Below are 22,290 nucleotides of genomic sequence, written 5' to 3' on the forward strand. Positions count from 1 at the left end.
CAATATGGGTAAAATAGTTTAAAGGTAGACAAAATCAAAACCAAACCAAACCAAACCCTGTCGTTTGAGTATATACCAAACTAGGATGACATGTTGGCTTCGTGGCCCATTTTGATCAAAGCTTTAATCCTAGAAATGAAAAAGAGACATTCCACTTGGAGGTGGTGTTCAAGCTGGGGAATGCTAATCATTGCACTCTTGGCACCTAGAGCTTGGCTGCTGAAGCTCATTGTTCCGTGTGGAGAGAATAATCCCAAATGAGGTGCTAACCATTTTGGCTCATAAAATCTGCTAAGCTGAAAAATTCCTATTACCCAAATTATTCCTCTTGAGCTCCAAGTGCTAGCGAGGAGGGAGGGATGTGATTACAAAAACTCAAAAGAGAGGAAGAAAAAGTAGGAAAACAGATTGACAAGAAAATCATTCGTGGGATCCATTTCACTGGGTTATCAAGCGGTAACGTCTTACAGTGGTGTGATTCCTTTACACGAGATGGCAAATTAGCTCTTTTTGTTCTTTTTATGAGATGCTACATTTTTGACACAGAGCTTCCATATCCCAGGTTTTCTCACATGAGGGTATATACAATGACACAGTTATAACCAAGAATGAAGAACTTATAAGAGAGTTTTTAGAAGTAAGGTACTTTTCTGGAAAATAAAGGAACACGAGCACATCTTTATAGTTGGTCTATTTCCATTCTGTTGTTTTATGTTCATGGTGTTTCTGCTGGGGCTCTGCTGAGGAAAATTGCCAGTGGGCAGCAGATTATCCCAATGTATGCTTTTTTTCCCCTCAGTTTTTAATTTCTATTCAGGTGACAAAATAGTTTTTCTCTTGGACCAGATTCACTTGATTTTTCACTTACTTAATTTAAAAGGTAATTTAAGGCTTAACAGGAACCTCGGAGTGAGCATAGGCACATCTTGTTGCTTTGGGGGAAAAAAACTTACCATCTTAAGTAGCTGTGTTCTAGGGTCTCACCATCACTGGCTTCAGGATTAGTGTCAAAATTGGGGTGCTGGATTAGGGTGGTCATGGTGGGATCATTTAGTTAATAGGAAAACTTTCAGAACTAGTAATGATATAGACCAATAGGGAAAAGAAAGGAATTCAGAATGATGTATGTCTGGATTCTGATTCCGACTCTGCCGCTCACCGCCAGGTACCTTTAAATAAAGGTATTTCAAACAGTATAGAATAGTGGTTGGTGCTTACACGGTCAAGTTCTATTATTTCAATCCTGGTGTTGTGATCTTAGGCAAGCCACTTGATGAACCGTGAATCCCTTGATTTGTACCTACCTCACAAGATCACTGCTTGTAAGGTTTACATGAGGTTTAAATGAGATAATTTTATGTAAAACTGAGCCTTGAGCCTGCACACAGAAAGCTCATCAAGGGCCTAGTAACAGCGTTGACGGGTATTATTAATAATTGAGTGCAAAGCACTGCAGAACCTGAAGAATTACGGAATCTTTCAAGCTTGAGTTTCCACCTGTAGAAAAAGGAGATTAAAATATGTATCCTCATAGTGTTGTTGTGACAGATAAATGAGATGGAGCATTGAGTGGCTGGCACAATCAGTGGTTGCAATTATTCAGAAGCATTTTGAGTGCTTGAGTGAGAACTATCTGCATATTTGATTGCTAATAGATCATGCAGTGTTGCTAATAAACAATTCTCTTAATCTCCGTCATTATTTGCTTCTAGTGCTCATGCTTTTAAAGTACCGGAGGGCCATTTTCTCATCCTCCCTCTGTCTTAAGGGTTTATTTCCACAGACCGCTCTCTGTTGTCTGTTTCCTCAGACACCCTTACACAATATTTTAATTTCCTTGGCTTCCGATTAAAGAGGTGAGCCCCAGCCTTTTGACATTTACACCTACGTATTTTCTAGATAGGAAGCCATCTGACCTTTAATAAAGATCATCTTTTATAAATCCTGCTTTGTTAAACACTATGCATGCTACTTTCACTTCAGGAGCCTTTCAGTCTTGCTTTCAAGCATTCTTAAAAAAAAGGCTCGTAAATTGGACAGCTTTTCTAAAGCATAACTTCCAGTTCTGGAAGGTAATCTTCAAAGAGAATGAGGGGGGTGGGATCTTTATGAGTTCCGTTAGTGCTAAACTTGAAGTGAGAAACTCTCTTTAGGTCAAAGTTGTCTCCTTGAGTGCATGGCCATTTTGATAAGAATAGTGCGAGGTAATATAATCCCACTTTAAATTTAGAAGTTATGAAGTTCATGCTACACTGAAATTTGAGAAATTCATTCAAGAAAAAAAAAAAAAAAAGTCCGGTGCTCATGTCTTGACCCAAGCAAACCATTTAACATTCTACAGGCTGTGGTGGGATGTGGACACAAAGATAAAATAGAGGTGTGGGTCTCCCTGCCCTTTGATTCTTTCATCCCTCTGACAGTGGGACCATTATTCATAGAGACCATGTGCATTCTTAGCTTATCCTTTCTGTTCCTAGCTGAGATTTCTTGCTGGGGAGGGCACAGGACAACGGTTGGTTCTCAAGTGTAGGTATCAATGACGCAACAGTTTGGAGCAGCACCGTGTATAGGGAGTGGGCTGCCCACATTTAGCATCCCTCTGGCTATCCAGACAGTAATTTGGTGACTTGAAAAATTCACATTTGACCAGCAATTGGTTGGTTATTTATGATGTGCAAGGTCTAATGGTAGACACTGAAATGAACCAAACATGACTTTGTCTCATTAGGATTAGATCATCCAGTTACAAAATCATATAGGGACAAATAATTGGAAACTAGAGTAGAACATGCAAGGAGCAGTAGCAAAAGGACTGAAAAATAGTATGGGAGCATAGAAGAGGGAGAAATTATTCTTAGCTACATGATGAAGAGTTTCATGGAAGAGGTGGTATTTAAGTTAGGTCTTGGAATATGAGTAAATTTTGCATGTGCAGGAAAAGGGGTTAGGATGATGGTGGAACAGGTTTCTATAGCACACAATTGTTTTACAGAAGGCAGCAGAATGAGAAATGAATCTAGGGAGGAGCCTGCTGTCCAAAGTATTATGGGGGCACAAGGCCCTGGGTTTCACACTCAAAGGCTAGGGTTTTATCCTATAGACAATATATGAGTGGGTTCAATCTGAGCTTTTTATGAGACTCACATATTGAGTTTCAAAGCTGCAGGTGTGTGAGCAGAATCATTCTCAACATTTTTGGGCCCAGAGCAAGAGCACGAATGGAGGCCCACATACTGTTGTGTCTAAATATTTCGAAGTGGGAGAAGGGGGTGGGATTATGGACATTGGGGAGGGTATGTGCTTTGGTGAGTGCTGTGAAGTGTGTAAACCTGGTGATTCACAGACCTGTACCCCTGGGGATAAAAATATATGTTTATAAAAAATAAAAAATTAAATTAAAAAAAATAAATATTTCGAAGTTTCAAAGTAACCAATACCCAATACGTGGCCCTCATTTCCATCCAGGGTCTGCAGCTTGACCAGAAGGGGACCATCCTGGGCCTGGAAGCCATAGGAGCCCTACTCTCCCCGGGAGCCACCCTGCCACTGACGACCTGAGTGGTCCGTGGACCTTTAGGAGGAAGTCAAGGCAGAAGCCATAGTCAGGCCAGAGACTAGATCTGCTGAAGGAGGTGGATGACTCAGTCTCTTTAGGTTCCTTGGCCGGGAGGGGTGGGGGCCAGGGATCATGCTTCACTTACAGCTCACTTTTCTGACCTCAGGATTGCTAAATATCACCCGAAATATCACCCGACGTTTCTAAATATCACCCGAAACTGTGTCCCCCACTCCACCTCTCTCCAAAGCAGAGAGAAGGGCAGAAGTACACCTTAAAGCTATCGAAGCCCCTCCTTCCTTGGTTTCCAAGCCCAACCCCACTCCACTGGACGAGGGGGCCTGACTCAGCTGCTCTGTCCTGCCACCCCTATTTTAGGTGCGCTCCGCTGAGTATCAAACTTCAACAAAACACCAAGCTCCAAAGAAAAAAAGTCTTTGCATTTCTGCGTTTGTGATGTCTGGGGTCTTGGAAAGTATATGACCCCTTTTGGCCTGGTCTAAGGGTTGTGCTAAGTCTGAACCCAACTCCTGACCCAGCATTTCTTAGGGTGGGGTAGGAGTGCAGTCTCAGGTTTGTGCAACAAAACCTCATATGAGAGTATAATGCCCAAGGAGGGCTCGTCATCACTGCTAAATGTGGGGGAGGTGTTTCGGTCTGATTTTTGTTTTGCAGCAGAAGATGGCTACAGAGGGTTGGTATTTTAGAAAGCAAAGAGGAGCAGCAGGGAAGGTGAATGGAAAGGCGGTGAACAGAAGCAGGAGAGTTACAGGGAGCAGAGGAGAGGAGGGTCTGGAAGAAGAGGTGCAGGGTGGGGGAGGGCTGGGCAGAGGAGGAGCTGGAGGGAGGGGTGTCAGGAGGTCACATCATAAATGGTCAGGGGTCAAAGGGAAAGTTGGGTTCAAGGATCACTCCGAGGTCCCCCGATTTTTATAGTTGAACTGTGTCCCCCAGATGGGTATATATAATTCCTTATTCCTGATGCTTGTCGGTGTGACCTTATTCGGAGAGAGGGTACTTGCAGATGTCATCGAGTCAAGATGAGGTCATTAGGATGGCACCATAACCCCATATGGCTGCTGTCCTCATAAGAAGAGAAGAGATGGGGCACGTGGATGGCTCAGTTGGTTCAACATCCTGACACTTAGTTTTGGTGCAGGTCATGATCTCAGGATCAGAAGTCCCACCTCCCAGTCTGCACTCTGCAGCGAATCTGCTTGAAGCTTCTCTCCCTCTGCCCCTCCCCCCACTCTCTCTGTCTTTTTCTCTCTCTCAGAGAAATAAAATAAATCTTAAAAAAAAGAGAGAGAAAAGAGAAGAGACACACAGGGAGATGCCACGTGCCGACAGTCAGAGACAGAAGCTGGAAGTCATCATGAAGGACTGCCGGCCACCACCCAGCAGCCAGGATGAGGCGAGGAGGGGGATCCTCTCCTACAGGTTTGGTGGGAGCAGGGAGTCCTATCAACACATGGAATTTTTGGACTTTTAGCCTCCAGAACAGAGACAACCCATTTCCATTGTTTGAAAGCACCCAGTTGGTGGGAGTTTGTTACCACAGCCCTAGGAACGAACGCACAGCTCTCATGGCACAGCAACAGGGCTGGCTCTCTCTCAACTGGCCATTCAGTGAGGGTGAGCCTTTGTCCCCGCCAGCGCCTCCCCAACGTGCATGTCCTCTCCACAAGAAATGAAGCCCCTCTCTGTCACCTTGCCAAGTTAAAAAAAAAGTCCTAATTCACAATGGGTTTCAATCATCTACTATTCAAAAAGGCATACACAGAAGGTATTAATTTACTACAGGTTTCCCTTGTCTACTCTGTAAGAAGGCAGTTTCCAAGTTGAAGTGAGAAGGTTTGATGCACTGTATTCCCATTCTGTAGGGGCGATATTCTAATCGAGGTTTCGAAGGTATTTTTGGTAGCATTTTAGGGTATTATCTTTCATCTCCCCTAGTAAAAATTATTCAGAAAACCTAAAGGAGATTTCATCTCTAGAAGGAACATTTTTCAGAGAGGAAATGGTTGCAGCACCGAACTGCCAAAGAGACAGCTGAAAAAATGGGTCATGCTTTCATCCCATTCTGGGACATAAGCTGCCAAGCGGTTCACTGCTCATTTTTGTCCTCTTCTCGTAAACAAGCTGCGTTAACAAGTTACTTTAAAAAAGCATACTAATTTCCCCAGTGAATTACACAGGAAAGAATCCAGCATTCCCTCCAGAGAACTCAAATAGTTGTTTGTTCTCAGAGCTCAGGTGTGGTAAAATTGCTGTCGGCTAAAAATGCAGGCTGGCTATTGGCCAAGGGGCTGGAGCTTTCCATCCGCCCCAGCCCTGATTTCTCACATTGGTGTGCAATTCGTCGCTTACTTAATGGAAAAAGAAGGAAAAAAAAAAAAAAAGGACTCGATTTTCAGTTTCAATTTAATTACACAATCTATAGTGCCCGGTGGGAAGGATTTAGGGGCAAAGATTAATGCTCAACAGTGCTCCGTTTTACATTCTTTTCTGATAAAGAACACTGTATTGATCATCCAAAGTGAGTTTTCAAATTCGTTTTTTAAAAGCCAAATATGGGGGCGGGGGTTGGCCCAGTGATTTAAAGAAGGGGTGTGACTTCATTTCTTGGTTCTCTGCCAAAATCAATAAATTAGAGGTGTAAGGTGCCTCTTTGTATTGTATTGTCTGTGTGTTCGTGAGAGTGGAGAGCTCTTCTCTACTTGGGAGATGAAAGAATAGAAATTCTATAGTAAAATTAGACATACCAGCTGCAGACAGTGAACAACACAACTGTCTGTTCTGAGAACAACTGAATAACAAAATATACTTAAGACCCTTCCTTGTATAACGAAGGTACTGAAGACCCTTCCTCATTATGTTAAAGTCCAAAGAATCTCACTCTCTTATTGGGACTGGAAACCATTATGATTTCATCTGGCAGCACATCAGTGTTTCAGATTACAAGTAAATACTTGGTGTTCTATTTTGGTGTCCACATATTCTGTTAGTTTAGCCAAATGTAAAAAGAAGGAAAGTATAGGAAATGAAAATCTGCCCATAAGAGGTGGCCTTAATATATGTGTTGGTCAACTGCTTTAACTTGTTAACTTAATAAAGAAAACAGGTCTCTTTATAAGAAAAAGTATTCCCTATGTGACTTAAATAAATAAAAATGGTAGCAATAAACTTTACCGGGTAACTGTTGCTCAGCCTTACCAAGCTACTTGAGCATATACAAATAACTGAAAATACAGTGATCAAGAAATGAAGCTCAAAAAGCAAATAAACCACTTGAAATGGCTCACTGATTTTTCCATTGCGCAATGACCGCCGTTTCAAATATCAAGATGGCTGCTGCTATCAGTCAACATATCCAATTACAGGCAAAAGCAAAATGGTACTTGATCAGCATTAAATTTTGCCTCCTGAACTTGCGGTATAGTACATTAGCTTAATGAGTTAACTATTTTTAGAGCTTGATGAGTTACGGGGCATCTGGCACAGATTAGGTGAAGCTAGAACTTAATGGGGGTGGAATGACAATGAGGGCTAGACTTGGAGTTTACCTGGGAGGGCATGAGAAGACTTTGGAAAATGTACTCTTGACTGGTTTAAAAGTAGACTTACCACTCTTCTCCTTGGCAAGGGTGAGTTATAATTAATGCCCGGGGAAAAACCATTAAAAAATAAAAGGACATGGGGATTTGTGTTTGTGAATGGAGCCCAAGCATGCCGCTCTTTGCTCTCCTGAGTGTGCTGGCATGGGCAGCCTTTGGGGAATGACAGTCCTATCACCTCTGGAAAGAAGAGGTGGGGTGGGGGAAGACAGGGTTTGGTGACGTTCTCCCTTGGTTTTATGGGTGGCTGTAGTCAACTCCCTTCAACAGTGACACAGAGTGACTCCATCTACCAGCAAATAAAAATAAGTCTGTGACAAGACTGGGTAGGAAAGCAATGAAGCAGACAGGAAGATGCTGGCTAACCATGCTGCATAGAAATCAAAGACCAGAAGGGAAAGTCAACTTGTATGGTTCCCCTGGGAGGGGTTCTGTTTGGAACTGTTTGGGAGGGAGTGACTTTCAGCTGGTCAATTTAAAACTTGGGAAGCTCACACAGGAGAGTCACTTAGTTAAGGGAAAATTAGATACAAGTGTCTATTTGTAGCCATGAGAATATCAATGCAGAGGTCATGATATGCCCAGGGGAACCCTTGCAAATCAGAACTGGCAGTGTTTTACTCCACTGTTTCCTTCGGTGGGGAGGGGGGGTGGGGGGGGAAGGAAGGAGAATGGGGAGACAGAGAAAGCAGGTGATCATCCATGTCTGACCAATGTATTTGTTCTCAGAACCAACAGCATGTATATTGCTCATACTTAATAATTAGCAAAACTTTTTTCTCCATATTTACAAATGCTTAACTATTAACATCTAAAGCAAACTCTACAATTTATGAGAAGGGAAGAAATACCTGGTTGGTGATATGTTCCTGGATTTTTTCTCTAGTCACTGAAAGAGAAAGCAAAAATAAATGTGACATTAAAGTGTGAAAAAATGAATAAAATGCAGTACCGATCCCACTCTGTTCTCACTCAAATTCCAAAGCAGTCAAGGGCTATCTGCGTAAACACTTATATTGCGATATGGACCTTTATGATCACTCCAATAATTGGGAGGAAAAAAAAAAAAGCCAAATCTTAAATAAACCACACGAGGCAAAAATGTTAAGAGAATGGAGGGGACATCCGGTGAGGGTGATACCCTAAGACTGCATGAAACATTGGCAGAGAAGTAGAGAGATAAAAAGGACTGAGTAAAAACTTGAACAACAGCCAATCAAAGGTTTCCAAACCATGACAACCTGTTCAAGTATAATATGAACACTGAGCTCCTGGAACTTTGAGGACCAGAGAAGGAGCTCTAACATGGCAGGTGGCACCAACACTACTTTTAAAATCTTTTCTTTTACTCCTGAAGATAATAAAGACATTATTATACATTGTTTTTAAGGTGCCGCAGTGATTAAAATGAAAACCAACAGTTTTATGAAAGGTATCTTGGTCAGGACAAAAAAAAAAAAAAATCATGGTAATGTATGAAAGGTTACAAGGATATAAAGAATAAAGATGCTAAAATGGTAAAGCTTCTTGGTGAAACAGCCTGAAAACGATCAGTGTTGTTTATGTCTTACGTAGAAGAAAAAAAATCCTTAGTAATAATAAATGAGCAACAAACCAACCAACTAAGAAAGAGAGGAAAGAAGAAATTTTGCACCACTAGAGTTATTAAGTGCTTGTGAACATCTTGGTATGATATGATACACCCTTGATTAAACATGTCCTTAAAAATTTTTATTTTATTATTTTATTTTATTTTCATTTTTACTACTTTTATTTTATTTTTATTTTAAATAAGATAACTGCGCACTCACTTGCATTTTTAGGAAACAATATAGACCGATCAAGGGTACCATTTACCTAGTTTCACCTGATGGTAACATCCCGTAGATCAAAAGCTAGGATGCTGACACTGATGCAGTCAGGACCCAGAGCATTTCCATCACTGCGAGGATCCTTCCTGGTGTGCTCTTAGAGCCCCATCTATTTCCTACCACCTCCTCCCTCCTTTTAGCCCTGGGCACCACTAATCTGTTCTCCATCCATTTCAGGAATATTAAATGAATGGAATCCTTCATTTTAACCTTTGAGGTTGGTTTTCCACACTCAGCAGAATTCCCCAGAGAGGCAGCCATGTTGGCCTGTGTATTCCTGTTCAATCTTTCCTTTTCATTGCTGCATAGTATTCCATGGAGTGGAGGGACAAGGTGTGTGTTGCCATTCACCTACTGAAGGTCATCTGGGTAGTTGCTAGCTATTATGAATAAAGCATCTATCAACATTTGCATGCAGGCTTTTTTGTGAGGGTGAGGCTTTATTCCTTTGGGATAAATGCCCAGGATAACGATCACTGGGTTGTATGATAGTTGCAAGATTAGTTGTTTAACAAACTGCCAAACTTTTTTTTTTAAGACATGTAATGAATAATTGATATTTACTAATCAATTAATGAACCAAAAAAAGCACATTTGAACATTTCACTAAGGATTGAAGCACTAGGCCAAGTATTTTATGAGATACAGCAGCAGCGTAAGGAGCACAGAAATTGGAATGACAGCGGTAAGAACGGACTATCACACCACTGTTACAAAATGCCAGGGGCCAATCTTGGAGTCTTCAGATAATAAGAACCCATTTCCTTCCTTTCTTAATGGCATTGCTCTATGAGATACTCTTGATATGTTTTAATAATTAGATATCTTGTGTTGGATTATACACAGAATGTTTGAAGAAGAGGCAACATGATTTGTGGAAAAAGCTTGGCCTTTTGAGTTAGAGCACCAGTCTTGCCTAGAAAAAGGAGTAGAACATCCAGCAGAAGGAAGAGCATGTGCAAAGTTAGGTTACAAGGGGGAGCAGGGTGGGTCCAAGGCATGGGAAGGAAGCCATCATGGCCAGAGTAGAGACATAGGGTGTGTGGTGTAATATGAGGCAGGGAAGCAAGTAACATAGACCACTTCTGGGAGATTTATGATCATTGCAAGAGCTGTGGGAAGTCAGTTATTAAGGAAATTTAGGGCAGGGTGTGGGGAGGAACATTGGAACTATGTGGTCAAATGTGCATTTTAAAAAGAGCACTCAATATACTGTTGGTGGGAATGCAGGCTGGTGCAACCACTCTGGAAAACAGCGTGGAGGTTCCTCAAAAAAGTTGAAAATAGAGCTACTCTATGACCCAGCAATTGCACTAATGGGTATTTACACTAAAGATACAAACGTAGTGATCCAAAGGGGCACCTGCACCTGAATGTTTATAGCAGCAATGTCCACAATAGCCAAACTATGGAAAGAACCTAGATGTCCATCAACAGATGAATGGATCAAGAAGATGTGGTATATATACACAATGGAATACTATGCAACCATCAACAGAAATGAAATCTTGCCATTTGCAATGACGTGGATGGAACTAGAGGGTATTATGTTTAGTGAAACAAGTCAATTGGAGAAAGACAATTATCATATGATCTCCCTGATATGAGGAAGTGGAGATGCAATGTGAGGAGTTTGGGGGTTAGGAAAAGAACAAATGAAACAAGATGGGATCGGGAAGGAGACAAACCATAAGAGACTCTTAATCTCACAAAACAAACAGGGTTGCTGGGGGTAGGGGGTTCCAGAGAGGGGTGGGTTTATGGACATTGGGGAGGATATGTGCTATGGTGAGTGCTGTGAAGTGTGTAAACCTGGCGATTCACAGACCTGTACCCCTGGGGCTAATAATACATTATATGTTTATAAAAAACTTTTAAAAATTATTTAAAAAAAGAGCACTCAATGCTTGTTGCTAACTGCGAAGAGGCAGGAGGGGAGCCTGGGGTGGCAGCAGCAGTATAAAGCCTTCCCTTTGTTTCCTTAGGAACCAAGGGAACTCTGAAGTAACTCAAGAGAAAAATGAGAGCCCAAGCAATCAGATCATCATCATCTAATAACGCAGCAGCCCACTGGACGCTGGTGAACGGAGCAGAGAACAATCTGGTATCTAATCTCAGCCCTGCCATTTACTAGGTGTCTGATTTGGGGCCAGTTAACGAAGGCCCAGCCTGTTTGGCCATCTATAACTAAGAGTTCACAATATCTCCTTGTCTCCAGAATTGGGAGGATTAGAAGGAAGGGAGCATGCATTTCGCAGGCAAAGGATAAGCGATGGGCATTCCAGGGAGTTGTGACAGGAAGAATAGTCTCAGAGGCGAACAGAGGGTGTATTTGGATGAATCTCGAGAGGTTCTAGTGGTTTAGAGAATGAGAGCGTATACCGGGGCAGGTGAGAAGTAGCGGGGGTGGGAAGAGGGTAAGAGAACAACCTTGGGGCGTCTCTGGCTTGAGGTGAGGTTGAGAAGCGTTTTTGAGGCTGTGGAAAGCCAGCAGAGGTTTTACAGCAGGGGTGAGGTGACCAAAGCCGTGCTTGAGAAAGATGACTTCGGTAATTGTGTGGAGGACGGGATGGCGGTGAGTGGGAGACAGGAGGCAGAGAGAGCAATGAGCATGTCCGGCGCTCAGGCAGGAGGGAGGAGGTTTTCAGGAGGGAAAACTGGGATGGAAGGTCGCCTGGTCTTTCTCAAGTAAGTTCTGGAGACGGTGTGGATGTGGCAAGTACAGGAAAGGGAGCGAGGGCAAGCCCTAGGTTTTCAGTGAAGGGAACGTGTAGAGACTGGTGTCCCCAAATAGACGGGGGAGGGGGGAAAGGAGCAGAATATAAAGAGAAGTTATTAAGGGAGCCCTATGGGCTTGTCCCCATAACTAAAATGAAGGTATCTAGGTTATGAAAACTGACATGGCAAGTATGGTAAATAGAATAATGCCCCCCCCCCCCCGCACCCACCATGTCCATATCCTAAACTCTGGACCCCGTGAATGTCGGACCTTACACGGCAAAGGGAATTTACAGATGTGATTAAATTAAAGGTCTTGAGATGGGAAGATTATCTGGGATTATCTGGGTATGAGCAATGGCATCACAAGGGTCCTTTTAAGAGAGAAGTAGGAGAACCAAAGTCAGAGGAAAGGGGATGTGACAATGGAAGTGGGGGTCAGAGGGATGCCGTGGCCAAAAGAGGCCACGAGCCTGGAAGGTGGTCAGCCTCTAGACTTGGAAAAGAGAAGGAAGTGGATTCTCCCCTCAAGCCTCCTGAAGGTATGCAGTCTTGCCATACCTTTCTTCTAGTATAGTAAAACCCATTTTGAACGTCTGACTTCCAGAACTGTAAGAGTAATACACTTGGGAGAGCCCTGGCTCCAGCTACGGGTAGGAATCCAAGACACAAACCTGGGCCATGTCTTGGGATGACAAGACAGGCTGGATACAGATTTCCTTGGCAAAGGATCCAAGTGAGTCCAGGATTTGGGTCATCTGTCCAAAAGAGGAAGAGGCAGGTGACAGTTCGTGTAGAAGTGGCAGGAAACACTTCCATGTTTCGGATGGACTTAATTAGCAGGTCAGGTGCAGCTCAGACAACAGGGTGGGTGCCATGCTGGGGGATCGAGGGGTAAGGCAAGGGCTGATTCAGAAGATAACAGGGCAGGCTTCTAATTCCTGAGGTCATTCAGTCGCTAGAGGATCCCAGGGACTCAGAAGCCAGACAGACCACTTCTGTGAGTTACAGTTATTTAAACATAAGAAAAATCATCTCCTCCCTTTAGCTATTAAAACTCTAATGACTTAAAATATAAAATTATATAATTATTTTGTGGCCCTAGTGGTTATGATTGCAGTTAATGATAATTTTTCTTTTCTCCTGCTTATGGGTAGTCTTAGGCTGGTGGAGATGTATACGTTCTCTGGCCTATGCAGGAAAAAAGGAGGGAATCCCACTCCAGGAAAACCTAAGTCATTCCCAAGTTTATTCAAATCATATCTGAAAAAGAGGAATGGAATTTTCGGCATAAATTGTAACTGCATAAGCCCTTGCTAATAAAAGATTAAGAAGTATGCGTTTTAGCATCTTTTAATTATTTTTTCTAGCATCTTGAATATACAATGTTTGAAATCTCTGGTTGGATCAACATTATTTTGCTCAGAGGTTTGTGGACTTTGCATACTGATTCTTTCCTGTTTCCAAGTACATTTGCTTTTAGGCTATTTTTATTCACTTTAAAGGAATTTTAATAACTTTCTGTTGACAGCATGGACAGCTGGTCTTGAGAATTAAAGAAAATTCACTTGCTGACTGAGGAAGGAAGTGACATCAATGAGCTTCTAAAGTCAGCCCAGAGGGGGAAATTGGTTTGTGAGAGAGTGGCCTTTCATTGCCCTGTATTTATCGAGCGATGCCTTGAGATGCAAATTGCTGTATCAATCAAACCCATGGTGCCTACCTCCAACCAACTTCGCACAAACTGAAGGAACAATGCCCTGAAACACTGAGAGAAAAAAGGATGAGGGGTGCAGGAACCTAGGGGCTAAGTGAATTATGGGAGCTCATGATCCCCTCTCTGGGCTGATACTTCCTTCTCTGTCAAGCCTCAGTTTCTTTGTCTAGAAAATGAGTTTGATGCAATCTGTTGGTTGAAGTCAGTCTGTTTCTGTGACAGATGGTACCAAGACCATGTCCCCATATATATAGTGTAGAAATGTTATCTCTCCACTTGGTCCTGAAGAGTGCTATCAATTGCTTTGTATCCCCCGCTGAGAGCTATCTGGAAAGAGCGGTCGTTAGGTAGTCATATGTAGCTACTAACTTGATCTCTTGACACTTTAAAGATCGGCATTCATTGTTTATAACTCTACTGCAGAAAAAGTCAGGCACCCAATTGGGACTTTAAATAACAATGACAATAGTAATAACAATTTAATTGTCACAATAATGAATGACTTAATTCTTCACCACCATCAGAGAATTTCCCTCTGGAGCTACAGCAATCCATTTTTCAAAGATAAGTGTGGTGCAAGTGGACTGCACGCACGTGCGTGTGTGCGTGTGTGTCATGTGACACACTTGTGTGTATACACACATGCCAATATGAGGCAGGCAGGAAAGTACCTAGATACATTTTATGGTACGAGCTGAAAAACTAGATTGCTATTATTTATTTCTTAGCTTATTTTAGTTAAGTTGGTTACAGTGGTTACACTGGTTACAGTGACTGGTTATTTAACTCAAATTCAAATTATTTGAATTTGAGTTAACGGTCTACTATCAAAGTGAATTTAATTCAGCCTAAAAGATAGATGCATTAATACTGGTTTCTTTTCTTTGTCTCAAAATATATTTGGGGTATTCAATTAAATGTTCATATTTTGTGAGTTCAATATGTAATCTGAACTCCTCAAAAAAATACTGGTTAAGTAAAGAATGGACGAGCTCTCAATAGCCACTGTCCTCAGGCCAAAGGATTTCAGATTATCCCCAAACCTAGAGATACTTTGAGTCTATTGAAATTCATTCATTTGATCCTACAGCAACATTTTAATGAGCATCTATTCTGGACAATACACTTGGTGTGCTGGAGGCACAGAATAAAGTGGAAGAAACAGGATGGGCACACAAAAAGGCAACCATGTGAAATCACAAAGCTGAAACGGATTATTGGTAAATTGTATACGTATGCAGATCAAAGGGTATTTAAATCTTGATATAGTAGAAATGGTGACAGATTTACTTTCAGACTTTTCTGCTCTTGGCTTTACCGCTATCAAGCTCTAAGGTACTTAGTAAACAACTTTACTCCTTCAGTCTTTGTCTTTGGTACATAACGATAGTGCTTCAAGGACAAAGGGTTTCTAAGATTGTTTCTAAGTACTTAGGCTCTTTGGCTCTAAAAAGAATGAGGGAGCTTGAAAATTTCCATAGAATTGTCATCGCCCCCCAAAAAGAGGTGATGTTTGGTGGGGGCACCTAGGGATGCCTCATGGAGAAGATAGCATTGGATCTGTAGGACATTAGCAGAAGATGATTGGAAGAGAGTCATTTTACCCAGGAGGAAAAGCATGAGCAAAAGCACAGAATCAGGAAGTGCGCAGGGAAGGTATGGGAGTTGTAAACAGTGGCCCTTGACTTCAGGGGAGTCTGTACCTTAGCAAGGAATAAGAGGCAAGGCAAAACCTGTGGGCTAAACCAGTGTCACAGAGGGGTCTAAATACTTAGGGGGAGATTCTGACATTTGTTTGGTAAGGGAGCTCCGGAAGGTTTTTGAGCCAGAAATTGATCAAAACTGTTTAAAGATAAATCTAACAATGTTATGACTTGAGGAGGGGGACCGCTGGTAAGAATGGAGGTGACTATGACACACTGAGTGAGCAAAGTCGATGTAACAATTCAGATGGGGGGCTAAGGTGGTGGGACAATGGAAAGAAAGGAATTAAAGATGGTCAAGATCTTTTGTGTTCTGGCTTGGTGTGTGTTTTTTTTGTTTTGTTTTCAATTTTTTATTCAAGTATAATTAACAAATCCTATTATATTAGTTTCAGATCTATAATTATAATGATTCAACAATTCTATACATGACTCAATGCTCAGAGGTGACCAAGAGCTTAAGCTTAAGTGACTTGGGAGAAGATGTGCTTCATGCAAATGTGGAAACAAGGAAATAGAGCCCGTTTAAAGCAGGTAATTTGGCAAGTAATGGTGGAAATGGGATCATCAGCTCCGTTCAGCAATGGTTAAGTTTAAAATAAAATAAAATAAAAATAAAAATATTTTATTTTTAAAATATAGAGTGAGCTCAAGGAAGAGGTGAGTATCAGGTAAACTTCTGCAGAGAGATGACTAAGACTTGTTTTACAAGTAGAGAGACGGAAATAAATGTCAAATTACAATTTGGGGCAAGAGTTGTATTTTACTTATGTTTGAGTGGTTTGATGCCTCCTCAGGTGATGGAATTCAAAAGTTTACATCGTTTGCAGTGAGTATGAAGAGATGCTGTCTCTCTGCTAAACTAAGACAAGCTAACATAAGGATTTACTGTCAGGCGCTAGCAAGTTAGAAGACTAGTTTCAGAGCATATCTTCTCACTGGTCCCGGATCCGAGTCAAAGGTTATGAATTCTAACTCAGGAACAGCCTGATGGAAGATGCACGGGGCAAGGTATGTGGGAAGGGGGCAGAGCTTCCATGCTCTCTGGGCAAGCCAATTTCCTTGGATCTGCACTGTTCTCCAACACAGAATGTCACTGAACTCTGTCCTTTAATTAATTACTTGATTCTTTTATGGAGGCTGCTCTGCATAGCCAGGATTGATTAAACACTGACCACTGGTGATCACACTTAAAGAAGAGTTTTGCTTTCAAATTCAAACAGGATTTTAAGTCAAACAAGTTTTGTTGTTGTTGTTGTTGTTGTTGTTTGTTTGTTTGTTTGTTTTTTTAAAGAGTGACACTAAATGGGAACACTGAAGTGAGCTGGTTAATTCCTAGCTAACTTGAAGACTGCTAGGAACTTCTGACAATATATATGGATCTTTTTTCAATTAACTCTTTTCCATACATCAACACTTACTCACTTAAGGCTAGAACCAGCTGAAAGGGTTGTTAATGGGCTGTAATTGTTAGTCAATCTAGCAGCTTTTTATACAGAAGGTAAACATACCTCCAGCATTTGTTTGGATAGCTTAGATCAGGGTTCCTATGGAGAGAAAAGGAGAAGGCTAGGGTTTTTTTCACCAGTCCCTCTGTAAGACCCAGGGTCATGCTGTGGCATACGGTGGGTCTGTGGTTCAGGCAACAAAGACCAGGTATAAATGGGCAACTTTTGGGTGGCTCCACAGGGCACCATTTTTCGGGTATCAACCTACAAGATCTACACTGGAGAGGACAGATGCTTGGTTTTTATACTTTTATTTCATTTCCTTTACTTTTAGTATATTTTTTAACAATTTGGGGAATGTTGCCACTGTTAGTTTGTTTTACATTTCAGAGTTCCTAAGTATCTTCTAATCATCTCTCCTAGCCCAGGGGTGGGGGTAAAGAGTGAGAGGTTGGGGATGGGGGAGATGGTAGAGCACAGGGAGGTGTCCTAAGTCAATTCTGGGTGGGAACTCTTTTTTCGATACCCAAGAAATGGTAGAAATCACAAGGCTCAACATGTTGAGCTATGTTCACTATGGTTGTACCCTAGTGACTTCTTTCATCAAAGACTTACTTATTTTACATCATTAAAATTAATTAGAGGGAAATTATTTAATATTCATTTAAATCCAAATTGATCCCTAGCTTCTCACTTTTTGTAAGAAAAGATTTGGGGGTTTTAGAGCTTACCATTTTTTTTTTTAACTTAACAAGAAAACATGTTGATTATTCTGTTTTTCAATGGTAACAGAATAATTTTCTTTTGTTATTTTCCTTCCTTTTGGAAAATTTATATCTCTGGTTAAGTTTGGTTGGTACTGTGACAGTAATAATTTGAACAAAGCACTTATACTCATAAATCCCTAAACCATTTCATAGATGAATTTTTATGTGATTTTTTAAATTTGAAAATCTCTCTCTTTTTTTTTTTGCCCTTGAAAGAACGAAGAACATAAACCTTTGAAGTTTGATGGTAAGGCAAATAATAGCAAATCTGCTAGCGTGCCATAGTGAGTGCTTACATCTGTATAATTCTTCTTACATTTAAAACACCAAATAGTATAAATAAGAACTTAAGATGAGAGGAGGTAAATTTCATCATTCTCTGTTAACCAAATTAAGGTCAATAATATCTTGGTAGTTTGAATCACCAATCACAATCTTATGTAATGAGAAGATCCCTTCTTCTTGACTTTGTTAAAATTCAGTAAAAAAGAAAAAAGATTTTCTTTTTTGTCTGTGAGGGAACACTTGCTATGTAAAAACTGGTTATAATAGCACGATGCTAGTTCTGAAATAACTGGATACATTCTGTTTCTTCTGTAACAATACTGACCCTGGGAGGGGTCTGTTTCAGAAAGCAGCCTGTGAATACTTGTTATATTAAATTGCTACCTAAGATTTCTTCCACACACGTCAGAGCATTTCTGAAATCTAGATCCGTTTTAAGGATTAGCTATACAGCAACGATCATAGAAAGTTAATTCAACACCCTTGATTGTAAACAAGACAGAAATTTGAAATTCATGAAAGTCTCATCATGGCCATTGTGTTGAGATGATTTTCAGAAGGTCTGGGTCAGAAACAGAAGACAAGCGAGGATGCCATTTCAATGCCCTTGGGGAAAGGCGCGAAGGCGAGGAGATCCTGAGGCAGGAAAATGGTATTGGGAAGTAGAGGAGGGACCCATGGCTGAAATGTGCAGCAGGTAAAGGCAACTGCTTGATGGGTTAGTGAAAGGGAGAAATCAAGACAATTGGCGGGTTCCAAGTTTGGTGTCTCCTTGGATGGTGATACCGTCCATGGAGGAGTTTTAGAGGGTAAGATAATGATTTCTAATGGGTACATGGTGAGACACCATGTGAGACATCTAGGGATGAGATGTCTAGAATGAGAAGAAGTTGGGCTAGGTGTGATCAGAGGAAGAAGTGCTCAGAAAGCTAAAGAGAGAGGCCGGAAAGGCATAAGAAATGAAATGAGGGAGCGAGGGTGTGGTGTCAAGGACATTAAGTCAGGAAGGATCCACTCTCACCTTACTGGCCCTGGAGGCACAATGACTACCCCTTAGGAGGGGAATTCATCAGCCTCTAACAAAACGTCATAACAATTTGCCCCTTGAGTCAACCTTTTGACTGCTACTTCTAGATCTGCCCTCGAAGATACACCCGTGCCATATGGTTTCTTGAACAACCATGTGGTTGTTCAAGAAAGCACTAAAAAGAATAACAGAAGACAACAAACAACCCATTAGAAACAACTAAAGTACACCCATACAAGAGAGAACTATTTGTTTATAAAAGCACACTATGGAAAATGTCTCTGAGATAAGAACATGAATATATCTATATGGTTCTATTTGCAGAAGAAACGTAGAGGAAACAAAGCAGAGACTATTGAAAATACTTCTTTATGTGGAAGGGTATGGGTGGGTAGGTTGGAAGAGAGTATACATGGGAATAAGAATTTTGTGAGAAGACATTTTATTAGAGTCGTGACCTTTGAACCATGTAAATACCTCACGTACCCAAAATACGCCACCCGTCTACTTCTCCACACAGTGTGCCTTCTGCTGCCTCAGGTTGTCTCCCTTCAAGAATTCGACAGACTCATTTTGTCAATATGATACTTAAAGCCCGACTCCTCTGCCCCTTCCAGGGACACCACAGACTCTGGATCTACTATTACGTCTTGTCGTCCTCCAGATGTACACTTTTACGTAAGGCTGGCAGTTATCTCCAAGCTTCTAGAAGTCTGCAGCCTGGAAAGTCATTACCGGGACTAGTCGTAAAAGCTAATGTGGGTGCTTATTACTGAGCCGTTGGGTCTATTTTGGAGAACTCGGAGAATAAAAAGATTAGCTGCCTTCAAGCTCCCCCATCTGTTCAAATGGAATAACTTCATGGAGCCCTAGGGTGCCGGGCGGCATGGATTCAAGCTTGTACTTTAAAAGAGCGTTAAAAAAAAATAAGTGAAACAACTCTTTATGTGTCTCTTCAAATGTATACACTTACTGCAACTTAAGGAATATTCTATAATGGTAGGATGTAGTGATTAAGAACACAGACCTGGGTGTTAGACATACATGGGTTTTAAGATACATGAGCACCAACTCTTCTGTTCACCAGCTGTGTGATCTTGGACAATTTACTTAGCATCTCTTAACCTTGTTTCTAAACTTCGTTTCTCTAAAGTAGGAATTATCAGAACAATACCTACCTCATGAGGTTTTCATAAGGGAGGAATGACATAATGCATGTACCATAATTAGCACAATGCTCAGTAAATGCAGCCAGTATCTCTTATCACGATTATAGGAAAGACAGAGGAAATGATTGTAGGATCCAAGCATTTATTGCCAGGACAACCAAATCGTGGACTTACCAGAAAAAAATTTTAGATACACTTAGAGAGAATTCATAAACTTCATTTTACACAAGAACATTGAAGCAAAACTGAGATCTTGATGTAGCTAACACAGGTCTGATAACATGTTCTAGAGCTCTAAAGTTCTATTAACATTGGAGGAGAAGACAAATACTGTGTGATCTTACTTCTGTGTGGAAGTTAAAAAAAAAAAAAAAGAAAGAAAGAAACAAAAATCATAGGGAAAAAGATCAGACACGTGGCTACCAGAGAAGCAGAAGATGCCGTGGTTGGGCGGGGAGGATTGGAGAAAGGTAGTCTGTCAAAAGGTACAAACTGCCAGTTACAGATAAACAAGTATTACGATGAAATGTACGATCTGATGATTACAGCGAACACTGCTGTTTGATACACAGGAAAGCTGTTGACAGAGTAAATCCTAGGAGTTCTCATCACAGGAGAAACCTTTTTTTCCTTCTTTCTTTTGTTTTTGTTTTATCTATTACGGGATGATGCATGCTCACTGAACCTATGGTGATAATCATCTCACAGTATCTGTAAATCAAACCATCATGCTGTACTTGAACTTCCACAGGATAGGCATCAATTATTTCTTACTACAAGCAGAACAAACTGGAGAGGAAATCTAAATCCATATCATATCCTTTATTCCCCTTGCTCACATTTAATTGGGCCACTAAGAAATCAGTGTAAAATGCTACAGGTTTACTTAGAGGCAACTCTTATTTTGTACGTTTCAGTTAACTGCCTTCCTGAGTTATTTGTTATAGGGAGTGTACATTCGTTCTCATCCATCCATCTGGTTCCTGGACTGGTGCCTAGAAAGGCCAAGCTGCCTCTGCTTTGGTCTGTTTGCATCTGTCCCCTACAGGGGGCTGGGAGGGTTTTTACCACCTCAACAGAGGACAGTCACGTATTCATGGGAGTGTAGGCAGGGAAAGAATGCTTCTTCTCCCCACCCAGAAACAAATATGATCATTTCAAACTTCAAATTTCTTTTTCCCATTTAGTGCACATCACTTACATGTTTTTTTTTTTTTTTTCCCTTGATGCATAAGCAAGAAAAATCGAAACTAGGTCCAGGTCATGGTAATGGACAATCTAGTGTTCCCTATAGCCAAGCTTCTGAGGCCTGCACAAGGAAGAGGAAACATCTGTGCCAAATTACTGATCTACCCCCCCACCCTCCAACCCGGAGCTCCCAGGTTTCCAGGCCCTTCGCCCTCCCACCTCCAGCAGGATTGTCTGCTTGCCACAAAAATGTACGTGCATTCCAGGTTAGCAACACCATTTTCTATGTGCGTGGTGATGTGAGAAAAGGTGGAAGCTCTGTGTGGGAGAAGGAGCAGCTTGGACTGCTGTCCTTTCAGAAAGGGACCAAAGGAAATGCACACGGCCCAGCCTGTGTTTCACAGTATTGCACGTGGATGGAGCACGAGGCGATCCCAAACACAAAGGTGCAGAGCAAGAAGTAATATGGGAGGTCTTTCTGTCTCGTGGTCAGTCAAGAAGGCAGGTGCTTTCATCTAGAACATAAGAGGCACACCTACTTCTTCATGTTCAGAAGCGTTATCTGCTGCTTCCCTTCATTCTTTGTTGTCCAAAGTCAAGACCTTCTTGAGAAGCTTCTTTAAAACAATGTAAAACTTGGGGGCACCTGGGTGGCTCAGTGGGTTAAAGCCTCTGCCTTCGGCTCGGGTCATGATCCCAGGGTCATGGGATCGAGCCCCACATCAGACTCACTGCTCAGCTGGGAGCCTGCTTCCTCCTCTCTCTCTGCCTGCCTCTCTGCCTACTTGTGATTTCTGTCTGTCAAATAAATAAATAAAATCTTTGGGAAAAAAAATGTAAAACTTAGTATGAGGAATCACTCCCAATGAACAGCATTGGGCCAGGCATGATTTGGGTTTAAAATTTCAGCTGTGACTGGCCTCTGAGCCTCAGGTGAGGAGGGTCACCTGGTCGGTGGGTCATGGCCCAGGCGGCCCAGTGCAACTCCCAGTGCATTTCACTGAACATACTCCTGTGAGGTAACCCATACTGGTGCCCAGAGAGTGTTATTTCCACTTGCAAGAGCAGTTCAGTTTGCTGGGAGGGCAACCAGTTGGTAACTAAGTGAAGACTGGTGTATGAAACCTGAGTGAACTGGCAACATAGTATTTATTTACTCCAGTAACAGTCCTGCCTTTTATAGATCGGAACCCCTGGGCAGCAGGCCATCTGGCTTGCCCTTTA

The 22,290-nt window shown here is 41.6% G+C and overlaps 1 protein-coding gene across 1 annotated transcript in view; it reads right to left on the minus strand.

Moving 5' to 3' along the window:
* The window catches only part of CHST9 (carbohydrate sulfotransferase 9), a 225,822-nt gene that overhangs the window by 21,117 nt on the left and 182,415 nt on the right, over window positions 1–22,290 (minus strand). The window contains exon 4 of the mRNA XM_059409395.1: window positions 8,025–8,062. Within this exon, the coding sequence (XP_059265378.1) occupies window positions 8,025–8,062 (38 nt within the window). The remainder of the gene's footprint in view (window positions 1–8,024; window positions 8,063–22,290) is intronic.

This window comes from Mustela nigripes, chromosome 8, assembly GCF_022355385.1.
Source record: "Mustela nigripes isolate SB6536 chromosome 8, MUSNIG.SB6536, whole genome shotgun sequence".
NCBI classification, from domain to species: Eukaryota; Metazoa; Chordata; class Mammalia; order Carnivora; family Mustelidae; genus Mustela; species Mustela nigripes.